Genomic DNA, 18,594 nt, shown 5'->3' on the forward strand with positions numbered 1-18,594 from the left:
CTATGAGAAATAGAATTATCGGTAAGTAAATTCTTATTTTTTAGTTATTATTATTTATTTATTTATTTATTAACAGTTTCTTATATAGCGCGGCAAATTCTGTAGTGCTTTACAATTTACCCCACTATGCCTAATCCCTAACCCAAACCTCCCCCTAGTGCCTCAGGCTAACCCTAACTTTCCCGAGGGCACCTAACTATCCGCATTCTCGGACTGTCGACAGATCAGATGTCGACATTCTGAGGAAGTCGGCATGGTGCCTGGTGACAGTATGAACCATGTCGAATGTCGACTTTTTAACGAGATAAACTGTTTCTGATCGGATTTTACTGCCACAGTCTGGTCAGTATTATTAAAATCAGTGCAAGTGTGACCATCTCTATTCATGCAGAAATGTTCATCTGCTCCCGCACATGACGTCGTAATGGGCGCTGGAAACTGTGCAGTGTAAATTAGGGTCTGTGCTTAAAACCAGTGTTGTAGCTGGTGCTCAAGTGTCTTGCTGTGAGAAGGGTTTATATTGTTGTGCACACTAAAAATATATAAATACTTTGAACAGCACCAGTAAGGTTTTCAGTGCAAACTGTTTTTCTATAAATATTCAGCGAAACACAGAGAACACAAAACAGAGTGAATAAAATACAAAACAAACATAAAGGGTGTTTTACATCTTTCTCTGATCTTTCCACAAAGCTGCGGCAGAAACATAACCCAATTACTAATTAGGAGAGAAATGAGTTCCAGTGCCCTGTTACTGTGTTCCTAGCTAAGCTTTTCTTTGTTCCCTATATTTGAAGTAATCTAGTTTCACACAGTGCTTGGCAGGAGACTCTGCTCTCACAATCTGAATTATTGAACAGAGAGGCGATATCCAAGACTGCTGGTTACGTAGCACAGAATTCCAAGCATCTGAAATTAAGTTTCTGCATTTTCCAAGGTGATCAAATGTAATAACGGTAAATGTATACGTGGGTTAAGTAGTTACTGGTAGGGAATAAAATGTGTTTACTACTCAGGTGTATTATATACCTGACTCTTTTTTTTTTTTTTTTTTTTTTTTTTTTACTCCATTAACTTGCTGTATTCACACACTTTGGCATTCTGTTAGCCTGTAGCTGTTGTGGATGTACAAGTGTAAGTATTTCTTTACTGAATAATGGCGCCTTACATACCATATTTCATATTTTGGTGTAAAGTATTTATATACAGTACATACATACCGACGTGGATACATTTGTTGGTACCCCTATTTTTCTCTGAAATCACTTGAAACTGACAAAAGTAATAGGCATCCATCGTTGTTTATTCCATGTTTAATAGAAATCAGACTGTAGCCAGGATGTCACGAAGTGGGATACCGGCCAAACTCTGACTTTTTGTTAAAGGGGCAATCATGTACAAGGCTAAACCATTGTCACAATCCCTAAACCGAATAAGGATCTTGCTCTATGACAGGATTCCTGTCCTATTGCGCTGTTGAAATGAAAGGCGATATTAAAATATATGCTAAACTAGCTACTCGCCTAAACGCTTTTCTGGCTTTCTTAATCCACCCAGATCAGGTTGGGTGTGTACCTGGCAGGCAAGCGTCTGATAACACACGCAGAGAGTTCAATCTGATAGACTCTTTGCCTGAAGATAGAGACCTTCATTTGCTGTCTTTAGACGCAGAGAAAGCGTTTGACTGTCTAAACTGGCTATATATGCGTGAAGTCTTAACGAAATTTGGTTTTCCAGATCAAATTTTATCATCTATTTTGGCCCTATACAGTTTCCCGTCGGCTCGAGTTTTCAGTAACGGCTTCTTATCTGCCTCCTTTTCTATCTCTAGCGATACTGGCCAGGATTGCCCTCTTTCTCCAATCATTTTTGTTTTAGCTATAGAGCCACTAGCAGCTAGAATCCGTGCTGACCCCCTTTTCCCGGGATTACAAATTGTCCCCTCCTCTCACAAATTGTGTCTATTTGCAGATGATGTCTTATTGTTTATATCTGATCCCTCCTCCACTCTTTCCCATTTGTATGATATTCTAGGTCCATTTTCTGCAGTGTCTTTTTATAAATTGAATACCACCAAAACAGATGCCCTCCCTTTCAATCTCTCTCACTCTATTGCTTCTCTTCGTGCCCTCTACCCATATAACTGACAGTCTGCTTCGATACGCTATCTAGGCATCCACATTCCCTCATCTTCTTCCTCTGTTTTGAGGTTAATCTCTTCCCGCTCCTCAACTCATTGTCCTCATTAACCAAGTCGTGGCTCATGTATGGTATATTTCGGCTTGGACGTTTAGCTGCCTTTTAAGATGTCCCTACTTCCCAAACTGATGTATCTTTTTCGGACTATTAATATCTAAATAGAATTAACTCTATATTGACTCAATATGTGCTGTCGTCTCGTTCTCCCATACAAGCACACTCACATATGTGTTTGCCCAAACGTAAAGGTGGTCTGAATATGCTTGATTTAGTATCCTCTATCGGGAAGCTTGCCTCTTAGCCCAAATTAAAGCTTACTGCAGTGCGCATATGGGATTGGAGTGGACATGTCTGGAGGATTTGGTCTGCTAACATTTCCCCTTAAGAGATCTATTTTGGCTCGCTAAACCTCTCCATCCTAAATCTTTAAACCTCTTCCACTCACGCTACCCTACAGACATGGGATAGATTGACCTCTAGATTGTCTCCTACTTTTCATAATTTACCTCTGATCTCCCTATGCACAGTAGCCAGCCTTATTCCAAACCTTAATCTTGTAAAGTGGCATTCTAAGGTGATTGCTTCATTGGGAGACTTTTTAGATGGGTCTATGCTTAGAGCCTTTTCGGGTCTCTAGGAAGCTTTTTCTTTGCCGAGCTCAGAGAGACTGCAGTATTATCAAATTCAACATTGGTGGAATAGCCTTCCCTGCACAACTGTCTCCTCTGGCCCTCTCATAGTCTCTATGTTAGGCCGACTTTTTACTAAAGACCGTAGAGGGGAAATTTCCTATTGGTACAAAATATTTATGGAATTGACGCCTTCTCCAAAATCTAATGCTCAAAAGCGATGGGAATTGGACACTGGCCAGGTTATGTCGGAATCTCAATGGCAGAAAATAGTTCAATCTACTTATAAAATGTCTAAATGTTTAAATCACTCTGAAATGCATGTTAAGTTGTTACACAGACTATACTTTACACCCGATAGACTACATATGATCTGGCCCTCATGCTCAAAATTCTGGTGGCGTCTCTGTGGGGAAGTTGGTCACCTATTTCATGTGTTTTGGTCTTGCCCACTTTTAAAAAAAAGTTCTGGGATGCAGTTTTTGGGCTAATTAATGTAGTATTAAATCTATTTCTGACCTCTCCTCCCCCCCCCCCCCCCTCCCCTCCTTATAGCCCTCCTGAATGTTTATGCATCCACACTGGGTTCTCACCTACACTACGTCCTAGGCCCCATCCACACTGGGTTCTCACCTACACTACGTTCTAGGCCCCATCCACACTGGGTTCTCACCTACACTACGTCCTAGGCCCCATCCACACTGAGTTCTCACCTACACTACGTCCTAGGCCCCATCCACACTGGGTTCTCACCTACACTACGTCCTAGGCCCCATCCACACTGGGTTCTCACCTACACTACGTCCTAGGCCCCATCCACACTGGGTTCTCACCTACACTACGTCCTAGGCCCCATCCACACTGGGTTCTCACCTACACTACGTCCTAGGCCCCATCCACACTGGGTTCTCACCTACACTACGTCCTAGGCCCCATCCACACTGGGTTCTCACCTACACTACGTCCTAGGCCCCATCCACACTGGGTTCTCACCTACACTACGTCCTAGGCCCCATCCACACTGGGTTCTCACCTACACTACGTCCTAGGCCCCATCCACACTGGGTTCTCACCTACACTACGTCCTAGGCCCCATCCACACTGGGTTCTCACCTACACTACGTCCTAGGCCCCATCCACACTGGGTTCTCACCTACACTACGTCCTAGGCCCCATCCACACTGGGTTCTCACCTACACTACGTCCTAGGCCCCATCCACACTGGGTTCTCACCTACACTACGTCCTAGGCCCCATCCACACTGGGTTCTCACCTACACTACGTCCTAGGCCCCATCCACACTGGGTTCTCACCTACACTACGTCCTAGGCCCCATCCACACTGGGTTCTCACCTACACTACGTCCTAGGCCCCATCCACACTGGGTTCTCACCTACACTACGTCCTAGGCCCCATCCACACTGGGTTCTCACCTACACTACGTCCTAGGCCCCATCCACACTGGGTTCTCACCTACACTACGTCCTAGGCCCCATCCACACTGGGTTCTCACCTACACTACGTCCTAGGCCCCATCCACACTGGGTTCTCACCTACACTACGTCCTAGGCCCCATCCACACTGGGTTCTCACCTACACTACGTCCTAGGCCATATTTGTGTTGCGGCCAGGGCTGCCCTTGCTCAATGTTGGAAACAACCCGCCCTGCCCCAGCTTTCCAAAGTCAGTCATAAAGTTCAATTCCACTTTCTAATGGAGACGGAGTATATACCTTATTCCTTTTCTGCTAACTCCCCCCTAGTACGTTGGTGGCCATGGCGTGAGTATATTACAGATGGTGAGGGGGTAAACCACATTGCGCGCACTTCTTCTCACACGTCCCAGTTCAACTTGAACGAAACCGGGGACTCTCCTTGCTCTTTTGGTTCTGAGCCTACATCACTGACCCTGTCCTCTTTAAGCCCCACACTTAATCTTACTTTCGCCCTCATATTTGTATCGCAATTTATTGAGTTTAACCGTGGTAACAACTGTCATGTTTCTTTTTTTTTTTTTTTATGTAATGTCTCGTGATGATGATGTATTGCCTTATCCCTTCCCCCTCCCCCACCCTTTTTTTTTCTGTACCTCCCCATTTTGAAAACTGATAAATTTTCAATAAAAAATCATTGATGTTAAAAAAAAGGGAGGCAATCACGATACCGCCTGTCGGGATCCCGGCGGTTACAACGCTATGCTGGAATCCTGACAGGTGGTGAAATGCCGCCAGAATACTGGCGCCACAGGCTTTTCTCCCTAGAGGGAGAATAAAACCTGTGGTGAGCGCAGCGAGCCGGCAAGGGCCTTTCTAGCACTCGCTCCGCTGCTGGCATACTGGTTGCCGGGAACTCTTGCTGTCAGTATCATGACAGCCGGGATCCCAGCCGCCGGTAACACGTATTCCTAAAAACCAGCCCAGTTCGGCCAGCATCTCGCACGGTGGCCGAACTCAGACTTCATTACATCCCGTCCCCAGTCTTTGATTCTTAAATCAATAGAATATATAAATAAAAAAAAGGAAAATGGCATGGTCCTAAAAGGTTGTTGCTCATGCATGCGCAGTAGCATTAATGCACTAGAGGCAATCACTGCAATGAAGCAATTTCTGTGGCTCTCAGTGAGACTTCTGCACCTGTCAGCCGGTAGTTGGTCCGACTCTTCCTGAGCACCTGCTCCTGCTGTCTCAGTTTTGATGAGTGCCTTTACCAGACTGCATGTTTCAGCTCTATCCATAGATGTTCCATAGAGGTTCAGATTAGGGCTCATAGAAGTCCGCTTCAGAGTAGTCCAGTGTTTTGTTCTTCTCCTGAATGTTTTGGGTCATTACCCTGTTGGAGGACCAGTCACCTTCGACTGAGACAGAGCGTTCTGACGCTGCGCAGTATGCTTCACTCCAGAATGCCTTGACAGTCTCGAGATTTCATTGTGCCATGCGCAGATTCAAGGCACTCCATGCCAAACACCGCAAAGCAGCCCCTATATGTAACTGGGCCTTCTCCATGTCTCACAGTAGTGTAGTGTTCTTTTCCTTGTAAGCTTCATTTTGTTTGTCTGTGAAGATAAGGTGCATGTGCATCTTTGAGTCTACCAGTGTCTGGAATCACTCAGGAATGCAGTGCGTTTCTCCCACAACAAAAATCCATTCATCTAAGAACTGTTGGTGGTGAGAAACTGCTAAATCAAGCTACATATTCCATGAACGCTTTATTGGGTTCCAAACTGGCGATTGACAAGGCAGTGGCATACAAGGATAACATTAGTGTCCTGATCATTGAACGTTTGTTACTTGTGCCACTGAAATAGCAAACTTTAACATAAAATAAGGTGCCAGCAGTCACAAAGCTTGTGACACACTCGTAACCATCCCACAACATGCCCATTAGACAGAGTTTATTTGCAAACACTTCAGACCACCTCCCAGTCACTGCCCAGTAAAGCCCATGGCTGTGCACTGCCAGCTCTATTGCAGGTGATACCGTACACAGCAGCGGTCTCAACGTACAGTCAGTGAAATGCATGCACTGTAGGGGTCTTGTTGAGTTTTCATGCATGCGCAGTAGCAGCATTTCATCTTCGGCAGAAAGAATCAGGCCTTATGTGTGCATGCAGGACAGGTAAATGCCAAACACAAAATTAACAACACGGCTGAGTGCGTAAAAGGTGAATCATTCAAGGTGGAGTGAGCTTATCTCTGGAATAGAGATGATGATGAATTATTTCACTATTCACTGGGCACAGCGATGTTTACCCAGCAGATATGTTGGTCTGACAGGCCGACATATCTGAACCTGGGTACACATTGAGCGATGTTAATGAAGCATGGAACCATCACTGTTCCGTCATTCATTAGCATACATGTTGTCGCTAGCGATATAGTCAGGTTTGATGTGCAGCACATCAAACCTGACGACGTCGCTAGCGACCAAGGTGCCCCCATACCGGGCATACATACTGCCCGATATGCTCCAATGTCGGATCGGACGACACATGGCTCAGTGTACGCAGCAGTACTCTTATCATGCAGTATGGTGATTGCGAGAAGGAGAGGCGTAGACTGATCACCCTGCACCATTGTAAAAAGTTACAGCTGATGTGGAGTGATGGGGAAAGTGGGCAGAGACATGATGGCTGAGCCAGGAAGTGAGGACCTCTTCTGTCACCTTGTATAATGGGAGGAACGGCTCCGATTAAAAATGGACTCCTTTATATACACATATCATGAACTACCTTTTCCCATACTTTCAGGTAGAAATATGGCATTCAGAGGAGAGAGAGGTAATGATGAACAGCCCATGGAGATGATTAAAGTGTCTAATCTGAAGTAAGTGCTGGTCTTCAATTGTTAAACAATTCATAGTTTCAGTATTATGTGTCAAATACAACATATGTCTGGTTCACCTGGTTGGAGAACATTTATTTACTACAGTCACTTTATTATGACCACCAGCAGGTTGACAGTGATCTGCTCCACTGTAGCGCGTCGGTCAGGCCCTCACGCACCTTCATAGCCGATGTTCACCTCTGACATCAGTGGCACGTTGGGCTCCACAGTTTCCACATCGGTTATTCACAATGGTGTTATTTGTCCAGTCACGATACACCGTCACCACAGCAGCACGCGTACAGTTCACAAGCTGCGCTGTGTCAGAAATACTGCCACCCTCACCCTGAAAGCTGGTAATCACCCCTTTTTATCAACTCTGATAAATTGCCCCTTTTACCCATGACAGCAACAAGTGATGTGTGCAGACGGCCTATAGCACACCTTATATACCCACCAAGCCAGAGCATGACGTACTTCATAGGCTACACGCTGCCGACGACAAATGTAGGAGGTGGTCATAATAATGTGACTCGACCGAATACAACTGCAATTTCCCTGCCATCACAATGTGTTCCAAGCACACGTCTCATGTCCTGACATCTGTCCATATGTATTGCAGGCAGTACCTAGTTGTGGTGTTTAAAGACAAGCCCATGGAATTGTGGGATATCAGGACTTGTACCCTGCTGCGTGAAATGTCCAAGATGTTTCCTACTGTGACAGCCTTGGTACGGTAAACTAGCACATGCCATCTGGGTTTTATTTTCCCTCTTACCATGGGGACGTTCATTCTAATGATGACACAAGAACAGTTGTGGTCGGATTTGCAGAGAGATCTCTAAGCAGTCTTCCGCCAGTGTACAATCTGTTCCAAACTTCCTCTTACTGCTGTGTTGTAATTATAAATGAGGTTGTGAAACAAATGCTGTAAATTGGACAGTGACACTGAAAGTAGGTTGTAACATCTGTACATCAATTTGCCACTGATGATAAATACAGGCAAATAGAACTACATTAAAATTTGCTACAATTTTAATATGCTGTCCGTGATCTGCTATCACATACAGTACAGACAAAAGTAAGTGGTAAACACAAAGGAGATTCTTTTTGTGTCCATACAGGGATTAAAGAACAGAGATATTTTACAGCTTGTGAATGCTCCTACTACAGTCCCTGATGAGCGGGTCATTTCCATTTTCTGTTTTCATGTGTTTGTTTTTGTGGACCCCACATTTGCAGCTTAAGGTATAGAAACAGAGGTAGCCAGGGGAAGGTCAATGTGGATTTAGGGTACCTGGATTAACAATACACCTTACCTACCCTGATGATGCTCTGGGTTCTGTATTGCGTCAGGCAGAGGTATATATGGCTGACTCCATTAATGTGTTACTGATGGTCAGCAGTGTCCTTCCTCGTGATCCTGCTGTATGAATAGTACAGAAACCTGTTGTCATCAAAGTTTCTCTGGCTTCCTAGGTGTTTTTAACAATGCGTTTTGTCTGTGTTTACATCGGGATGGCAAAGACTGAAAGGTTATTTACCCAGTTTCGTGTTCTAAAACCTGCCTCTTTCGATAGTGTTTATGCTTGAAATTTAAAAGGGCAAGGCTTTTATTATTCCTGTTTTTGCTATGAAAGGCAGTAGCCTTTTAAATTTCGGGCATAAACACATCGGAAGCATCTGGATTTAGGGCCCATGTGTCCATAGAAGGTTTTAATGTAATTTCATGTAGATCAAGCAGTTGGCATTTGTTAAAGTAAATGTCGATTTTCATACATTAAGATACTGTTTGCTTTTACTTTGTTTTCAGTTTGTAATCATTGCATTAAATAAACATATGAATTGTTACTAAATTAGACATACTGTATTAATCATCTAACGCATTCTCTTGGGGATTAATAGGCAGGGAGAAAAGACAAAATTGCTTTAGTATTCTTTAAAAATTGTTCCAATCCAGTTATCACATCATTGGGTTACAGTGTCGGCTGCCAATTTTTCTTTTTACTAACTTTTTTTCAACAAAATGAAATTTGATGCGCCTCGGTTGTGTTTTATATGGAAATTATTGGAGACAATAGAAGTCGTAAAATCATTCCTAATATTTGTTGTGCGTTCAAATTTTCTTATAGTCTGACCAACATACTGCGAGTTCTCCTGGACACTAGTAGATATAGATCACCCCTTCTGAGCTGTCCTACCTGTTAATGAATTCTGTCTGATAATGTTGGACATAATGTGGGGATTAGCGTTCCTCTGACTTTTGTTTCACAGCCTTTATTGTAATTTTCCAGTGCAACATTACTTGCTGCACTGGTCTAAACTTACTTTTGTTCTTTGTCTTGCATTAAATAAAACATCATATTGTTTTTGTGTATGTGCGTGTATGTATGTGTATGTATGTATGTGTACATATATATATATATATATATATATATATATATATACACACACACACATATATATATAATGTCCTATATAATAGCCCAGATCTGTGACTTTGTGCCTAACGCTGGGCGTGGCTAGGGGCTCTCATTGGGTTAGCAGAAGGTCTATCACAACCAGTCCACAGCTGATTGGGCGAGAAAAGCCCTCCCACACAGGTTACATCCAATGGGAGGGTCTGCCCTTTGGCTGCTGTGTGTTCCCAGACCAGGATTAACAATGGGGCTGATGGAGCTGCAGCTCCAGGTCCACACCCCAAAATAGGCCCACTGCATCTGCAGCAACATACCCTCCAACAATTTACAGCTAAAAATCGGTGCAAATTCAAAAAGGGGGCGTGGCCACAGGTAAAGTGCCGTGGCCACGCCCCTTTTCCAATACTTTCAATGGGAGTTTGGACAGCCAAAAATCGGTACAGACCATAAAAAAAGGGACTGTACCTGCCAAAAAGGTACAGCTGGACGGTGTGCCACTGCATCTGCAGCAAGTCTCTGTGCTGTAGATAGGGAACAACAAAAATCCTTTTACTGCAGCGTCCTATGGGGGTCATTCCAACCCGTTCGCACGCTGCAGTTTTTTGCAGCCATGCGAACGGGTCAAACCTGCGCGTGGGCGGCAATGCGCAGACGCAACGCTTGGCGATGTCCGTCGCCGGGCAGCGACGAGAATAACGAAGAAAGCGTTTGCAGCGGCAAACACAAGAAGATTGACAGGAAGAGGCCGGCTGGAGGCGTCAATTTACCATTTTCACGGAGTGTCCAACCGAACGCAAGCGTACCCAGCCGTTTCCAGGGAGGGATCCTGATGTCCGCTCCCTCCTGGATGATCGCAGCGAGTGAGTATGTGCTGAGCTGTGCAGAGACTGCAAAAACTTTTGTTTGTGCAGCTCTCTGCACAAGCGTTTCCAGGCCTGCACAGCGATACCCCCCTCCCCTGTAGGCGGCGATTACCTGATCGCAGCAGTGCTAAAAGTAACCTGCTAGCGATCAGGTCAGAATGACTCACTATGTCCTGCTGCCAGTTCACCTGCTGCCAGTTCACCTGCCCCCTCCGGCATTAACAATCCCTACTCCCTAGCCGCGGCGCAGGTGGAACAAAAGCTGCTGCGACCACCGGCATAGATGTGTGTGAAAGCGGCGTAGTGGAAGGCTTTCAGAGCCCTCCCTGCGCCACATACTCTCTGAGCCCCGGAGCCTCCTCTGCACGTGATGTCACAGAAGTGCCTCCCAGCCACAGCCGCGCCCAGATCCCCAGAGGCCCTGACTCCGCAATACAGCACCTAGGCTGTCGGCCTGGAAGCCCTGAGATGGCTAATGTAACGGATAGAGTGGGTGATATCGTGGAGGGTAATGTCTGGACGCTGAATCAATGTAAAAGGTGACAGTGCTGTGCAGTGCAGTGGGTGTGCAGTGTCACTGACACTGCACAGCACTCTCACCTTTTACATTGATTCAGCGAGTCAGTCAGTTCTGCAGCCAGTCACTATTGTTAGCACCAGTGTCCCAACGCGCCACATTACAGGGAAGTAGAAACACTAAATAAACTACAGCTCCCAGCAGCCCTTAGCGCCAAAGCATTCTGGTGCTAAGGGCTGCTGGGAGCTGTAGTTTGAGTGCATCATCTTCCCTGTAATGCGGCGCGTTGCGACACCGGTGCTAACAATAGTGACTGGCTGCTGTGCGAGTCTCCGGGAGAGCCACTGCCAAAGGGAGGACAGCAGCTTAGCTGCTTCTAGGAGGAGAAGTAGGAGAAGCTTTACCCGCCCCTCCCCCACTCGTAGTACCTCCGGGCCCCATCCGCGGCACCCCCACACACCGTCCTCCACCACCTGCGGTGGCTCCGGACCCCCAAACCCCACCCGCCCCTTCCCCATCCGCAGCACCACCGCACCCGCCCCTCCTCCATCCGCGACACCCCCGCACCGCTCCTCCCCCACCCGCAGTGGCTCTGGACCCCCTCCCCCACCCGTGGCACACACTCACCTGCCTCTCCCCCACCTGCGTTACCACCGCACCAGCCCCACACACGGCACCTCCGCAACCACCCCTCCCCCACCCACGGCACCCCCTCCCCCATCCGCGGCACCCCCGGACCCCCTCCCCCATTTGCGCCTCCCCCGCACCCGCCACTCCCCCCAACCACAGCACCTACTAGGTGATTCATCAGGCCCTGCGTGCGCTGTTCACGCCGTTGCAAGGGGCTACGACCCCTTAACCATCGCACGCCCTTTGTCCGTGCAATATTTAACCACTAACACAGGAGGTTAAACCTAATACAAATATTGCATGCCACAAGGGCAGTGCAAGGGTTAAGGGGGCGCAGCCCCTTACGACGGTGTGAAGAGCGCGATTAATCACCTAGTATATGTGTGTGTGTGTGTGTGTGTGTATATGTATGTATGTGTGTGTGTGTGTATGTATGTATGTATATATATATATATATATATATATATATATATATATATATACATACATACACATACACTGCTCAAAAAAATAAAGGGAGCACTTAAACAACACAATGTAACTCCAAGTCAATCACACTTCTGTGAGATCAAACTGTCCACTTAGGAAGCAACACTGATTGACAATCAATTTCACATGCTGTTGTGCAAATGGAATAGACAACAGGTGGAAATTATAAGCAATTAGCAAGACAACCCCAATAAAGGAGTTGTTCTGCAGGTGGTGACCACAGACCACTTCTCAGCTCCTATGCTTTCTGGCTGATGTTTTGGTCACTTTTGAAAGCTGGCGGTGCTTTCACTCTAGTGGTAGCATGAGTCTACAACCCACACAAGTGGCTCAGGTAGTGCAGCTCATCCAGGATGGCACATCAATGCGAGCTGTGGCAAGAAGGTTTGCTGTGTCTGTCAGCGTAGTGTCCAGAGCATGGAGGCGCTACCAGGAGACAGGCCAGTACATCAGGAGATGTGGAGGAGGCCGTAGGAGGGCAACAACCCAGCAGCAGGACCGCTTCCTCCGCCTTTGTGCAAGGAGGAACAGGAGGAGCACTGCCAGAGCCCTGCAAAATGACCTACAGCAAGCCACAAATGTGCATGTGTCTACTCAAACAATCAGAAACAGACTCCATGAGGGTGGTATGAGGGCCCGACGTCCACAGGTGGGGGTTGTGCTTACAGCCCAACACCGTGCAGGACGTTTGGCATTTGCCAGAGAACACCAAGATTGGCAAATTTGCCACTGGCGCCCTGTGCTCTTCACAGATGAAAGCAGGTTCTCACTGAGCACATGTGACAGACGTGACAGAGTCTGGAGACGCCAAGGAGAACGTTCTGCTGCCTGCAACATCCTCCAGCATGACCGGTTTGGCAGTGGGTCAGTAATGGTGTGGGGTGGCATTTCTTTCGGGGGCTGCACAGCCCTCCATGTGCTCGCCAGAGGTAGCCTGACTGCCATTAGGTACCGAGATGAGATCCTCAGACCCCTTGTGAGACCATATGCTGATGCGGTTGGCCCTGGGTTCCTCCTAATGCAAGACAATGCTAGACCTCATGTTGCTGGAGTGTGTCAGCAGTTCCTGCAAGACGAAGGCATTGATGCTATGGACTGGCCCACCCGTTCCCCAGACCTAAATCCAATTGAGCACATCTGGAACATCATGTCTCGCTCCATCCACCAACGCCACGTTGCACCACAGAATGTCCAGGAGTTGGCGGATGCTTTAGTCTAGGTCTGGGAGGATATCCCTCAAGAGACCATCCGCCACCTCATCATGTGCATGCCCAGGCGTTGTAGGGAGGTCATACAGGCACGTGGAGGCCACACACACTACTGAGCTGAGATAATGGAGTATGTCCAGTTTTACTACCATCCTTTACACCTGGAAATTCTGGCCTTGTAGAACAAATCTCATCTACTTCTCAAGTCACAGACGATCATTCTGTCTTGAGAGGCCTGTCACTCCCTCATGTGGATTCTACACCAGTTTCATTTGGAAGAGTGTCTGGATTCGGGACTGGGTTACCTCTGATGCCAGTCTTTAGGTGGTGGAGGGTGACCTGTCAGCAAACGCTTCAGGGGAGGTGGACAGCTGAGAAAAGCCTTGTCCCTACCAACGTACTGGAGATCTGGTGGGCTACAGAGCTCTCTGTCAGGCAAAGCCCCTTCTCCTGCACAAGCCAGTCACAGTTCAGTCAGACATGTCCACCGTCACCTACATCATCCATGTGGCATGCGCAGTCGAGGCACCATGAGAGAGGTATGATGAATTTTTCAGTGGGCCATATGCTACCTTCCGGCTCTGTTAGTGGTATACATCCCTGGGGTCCAAAATTAGGAGGCGGATTTTCAGGCCTACGCTTCGGCAGATCTACCTGCACATGCTTTGGTACAGTCACATTTCACCAAGGCAATGAGTACTTCTTGGCCAGCTCCGTGTGGTGTACCTGCAGAGAAACTTTGTAAGGTGGCCACATGGTCCCCAGGCCATATTTTCATAAAAAAAAATGTTCTTGATACCTTCACCTCTGCGAACGTGGGTTTCGGGCATAGGGTTCTTGGTGCAGCACTGGATTGTCCCAATCCTTAGGGCGGCAGTTTTGGGAAATCCCAGTGTGATCCATGTGTCCCCAATGGATGAAAGGGTAAAGGGGATTTCTCTTACGTCCTAGAGGATGCTGGGGACTCCGTAAGGACCATGGGGATAGACGGGCTCCACAGGAGACATGGGCACTTTAAGAAAGACTTTAGATCTGGTGTGCACTGGCTCCTCCCTCTATGCCCCTCCTCCAGACCTCAGTTTGATACTGTGCCCAGTGGAGACTGGGTGCTTTTCAGAGAGCTCTCCTGAGCTTTCTGACAGAAAGTATATTTGTTAGGTTTTTTATTTTCAGGGAGCCTGCTGGCAACAGACTCCCTGCATCAAGGGACTGAGGGGAGAGAAGCAGACCTACTTCTGTGAGTTTCAAGGCTCTGCTTCTTAGGCTACTGGACTCCATTAGCTCCAGAGGGAGTCAGAACACAGGTCTCACCCTGGAGTTCGTCCCGGAGCCGCGCCGCCGTCCTCCTCACAGAGCCGGAAGATAGAAGCCGGGTGAGTATGAGAAGAAAAGAAGACTTCATGATCTTCACTGAGGTAACGTACAGCAGTGCAGCTGTGCGCCATTGCTCCCACACACCTCACACACGGCAGTCACTGTAAAGGTGCAGGGCGCACGGGGGGCGCCCTGGGTAGCAATATAAACCTCATTTCTGGCAAAAGAGAGATATATATATATATATATATATATATATATATATATATATATATATATATATATATATATATATATATATACAGCTAGGCACTGTATATATAAAGAGCCCCCGCCAGTTTTTATTATATTTAAGCGGGACAGAAGCCCGCCGCCGAGGTGGCGGGCTTCTCCCTCAGCACTCACCTGCGCCATTTTCTCCACAGCACAGCTGAGAGGAAGCTCCCCGGACTCTCCCCTGCTTATCCACGGTGAAAGGGGGTTTCAGAGAAGAGGGGGGGCATAATTGGCAGCAAATAATAGTATTACAGCGCTACTGGGTAAACACATTGTGTGTTTTTCCTGGGGTATTAGCGCTGGGTGTGTGCTGGCATACTCTCTCTCTGTCTCTCCAAAGGGCCTTGTGGGGGAACTGCCTTCAGATAAGAGGATTCCCTGAGTGTGTGGTGTGTCGGTACGTGTGTGTCGACATGTCTGAGGTAAAAGGCTCTTCTAAGGAGGAGATGGAGCAAATGTGTGTGTGTGTGTGGTGTCTCCGTCGACAACGCCGACACCTGACTGGATATGTGGAATTAAGTGCTGAGGTAAATTTATTGCACAAAAGATTAGATAACAGACAGGGAATCTACCCATGTCTGTCCCTATGTCGCAGGGACCTTCAGAGTCTCAAAACGCCCACTATCCAAAATAATACACTGATACCGACACGGAGTCTGACTCCAGTGTCGACACCGATGATGCAAAGTTACAGCCAAAACTGGCAGAAAAGTATTCAATATATGATTATTGTAATAAAAGATGTTTTGCATATCACTGATGACCCATCTGTCCCTGACACGAGGGTACACATGTTTAAAGGGAAGAAAGCTGAGATAACATTTCCCCCCTCTCATGAACCAAATGAATTGTGTGAAAAAGACGGGAATCTCCAGACAAGAAACTGCAGTTTCTCAAAAGAATTCTCATGGCGTATCCTTTCCCTGCTGGGGCCAGGATACGATGGGAATCCTCCCCTAGGGTGGACAAGGTGTTGACACGTTTACCCAAAAGGTAGCGCTGACATACCAAGATGCAGCTACCCTCAGGGATCCTGCAGATAGCATGCAGAAAAGTACCTTGAAGTCCATTTACACACATTCTGGTACACTACTCAGACCGGCGATTGTGTCGGCAGGGGTTTATAGCGCTGTAGCAGCGTGGACAGATACCTTATCAGCGGAGATTGAAACCCTAGATAAGGATACCATGTTATTGACCCTAGGATATATAAAAGATGCTGTCTTATATATAAGACATGCTCAAAGAGACATTGGTCTACTGGGTTCTAGAGTCAACGCTATGTCGATTTCTGCTAGACGTGTCCTGTGGAACATGCAGTGGACAGGTGATGCCGACTAAAAGAGGCATATGGAGGTTTTACCTTACAAGGGTGAGGAATTGTGTGGAGAAGAGCTCTCGGACCTGTTCTCCACAGCTATAGCTGGTAAATCTGATCTTTTGCCTTATATTCCCTCACAGCCTAAGAAAGCACGACTTTATCAAATGCAGTCCTTTCGGACGCAAAAAAGCAAGAAAGTACGAGGAGCGTCCTTTCTTACCAGAGGTAAGGGCGCAGGGCACAGCTAGTTCCCAGGAACAGAAGTCCTCCCCGGCCTCTACTAAATCCACCGCATGACGCTGGGGCTCCGCTAAGGCAGTCCGCCCCAGTGGGAGCACGTCTTCGACTCTTCAGCCACATCTGAGTTCACTCACAGGTAGATCCCTGGGCAATAGAAATTGTTTCTCAGGGTTACAAGCTGGAATTCGAAGAGGTGCCTCCTCGCCGGTTTTCCTTATCAGCCCTACCGGCTTCTCCCCCAGAAAGGGAGATAATATTAAATACAATTCACACATTGTATCTCCAACAGGTGGTGCTCAAGGTTCCCCTCCTTCAACAAGGAAGGGGATATTACTCAACCTTGGCTGTAGTCCCGAAATCGGACGGTTCGGTCAGACCTATTTTAAAATTAAAATCTCTGAACTTATACTTGAAAAGGTTCAAATTCAAGGTGGAATCGCCCAGAGCGATCATCGCCAGCCTGGAAGGGGGGGATTTTATGGTGTATCTAGACATAAATGCTGCATACCTTCATGTTCCCATTTATCCACCCCATCAGGCATACCTGAGAATTACGGTACAGTATTGTCATTACCAATTTCAGGGTAATTGGCGGAATTGATGGTGCTCCTACGCAAGCAAGGAGTCACAATTATCCCATACTTGGACGATCTCCTAATAAGGGCGAGATCAAAAGAGCAGTTGTTGAACAGCGTGTCACTTTCGCTGAAGGTGTCACAGAAACTCGGCTGGATTCTCAATATCCCGAAGTCACAGTTGGTTCCTATGACTCATCTGCCCTTCTTGGGTATGATTCTGAATACGGACCAGAAATGGGTTTATCTTCCGATAGAGAAGGCCCAGGAACTAATGACTCTGGTAAAAAAAACCTATTAAAGCCAAAACAGGTGTCAGTGCATCACTGCACTTGGGTCCTGGGAAAGATGGTGGCATCTTACAGGGCCATTCCCTTCGGCAGGTTCCATGCGAGGACTTTCCAATGGGATCTACAGAACAAGTGGTCCGGATCACATCTACAGATGCATCAGTTAATCACCCTGTCCCCTAGGGCCAGGGTGTGTCTCCTATGGTGGCTGCAGAGTGCTCACCTTCTGCAGGGTTGCAGGTTCGCCATCCAGGACTGGATTCTGGTAGCCACGGACGCGAGCCTCCGAGGTGGGGGAGCAGTCACACAGGAAAGAAACTTCCAAGGTCTTTGGGTCAAGTCAAAAAACTTGTATTCAAATCAACATCCTGGAGCTGAGGGCCATATACAACGCCCTTCGGCAAGCGGAAACATTGCTTTGAGACCTACCGGTTCTGATCCAGTCAGACAACATCACCGCAGTGGCTTATGTAAACCGCCAAGGCGGCACAAAGAGCAGAGTGGAAATGGCAGAAGCCACCAGGATTCTCCGCTGGGCTGAAAATCATGTAAGCGCATTTTCAGCAGTTCATTCCGGGAGTGGACAACTGAGAAGCAGACTTCCTCAGCAAACACGACCTGCATCCAAGAGAGGACTTCTTTATGAAGCCTTCGCACAGATTGCAAGTCAGTGGGAACTGCCACAGATAGACATGATGGCGTCCCGCCTCAACAAGAAGCTACAGAGGTATTGCACCAGGTCAAGAGACCCTCAGGCAGTAGCTGTAGATGCCCTAGTGACACCGTGGGTGTTCCAGTCGGTCTATGTATTTCCCCCTCTTCCTCTCATACCCAAGGTGTTGAGAATAATAAGAAAAAGAGGAGTGAGAACAATTCTCATTGTTCCAGATTGGCCACGAAGGGCCTGGTATCCGGATCTGCAGGAGATGCTCACAGAAGATCCGTGGCCTCTTCCTCTAAGACAGGACCGGTTGCAACAGGGGCCATGTCTATTCCAAGACTTACCGCGGCTGCGTTGGACAGCATGGCGGTTGAACGCCGGATCCTAGCGGATAAGGGTGTTCCGGATGTGGTCATTCCTACGCTAATAAAGGCTAGGAAGGACATGACATCTAAACATTATCACCGTATATGGCGAAAATATGTTTCTTGGTGTGAGGCCAGGAATGCTCCTACGGAAGAATTCCATCTGGGCCGTTTCCTTCACTTCCTGCAAACTGGAGTGAATTTCGGCCTAAAATTAGGATCTATTAAGGTTCAGATTTCGGCCTTATCCATTTTCTTTCAAAAGGAATTGGCCTC

At 47.2% G+C, this 18,594-nt stretch overlaps 1 protein-coding gene across 1 annotated transcript in view; it reads left to right on the forward strand.

The window, feature by feature from the left end:
* Positions 1 to 18,594, forward strand: part of WDR11 (WD repeat domain 11) — a 251,037-nt gene that overhangs the window by 91,601 nt on the left and 140,842 nt on the right. The window contains exons 13-14 of the mRNA XM_063961836.1: positions 7,074 to 7,149; positions 7,772 to 7,880. Coding sequence (XP_063817906.1) covers positions 7,074 to 7,149; positions 7,772 to 7,880 — 185 coding nt within the window. The remainder of the gene's footprint in view (positions 1 to 7,073; positions 7,150 to 7,771; positions 7,881 to 18,594) is intronic.

Source organism: Pseudophryne corroboree, chromosome 3, assembly GCF_028390025.1.
Source record: "Pseudophryne corroboree isolate aPseCor3 chromosome 3, aPseCor3.hap2, whole genome shotgun sequence".
Classification (NCBI taxonomy): Eukaryota; Metazoa; Chordata; class Amphibia; order Anura; family Myobatrachidae; genus Pseudophryne; species Pseudophryne corroboree.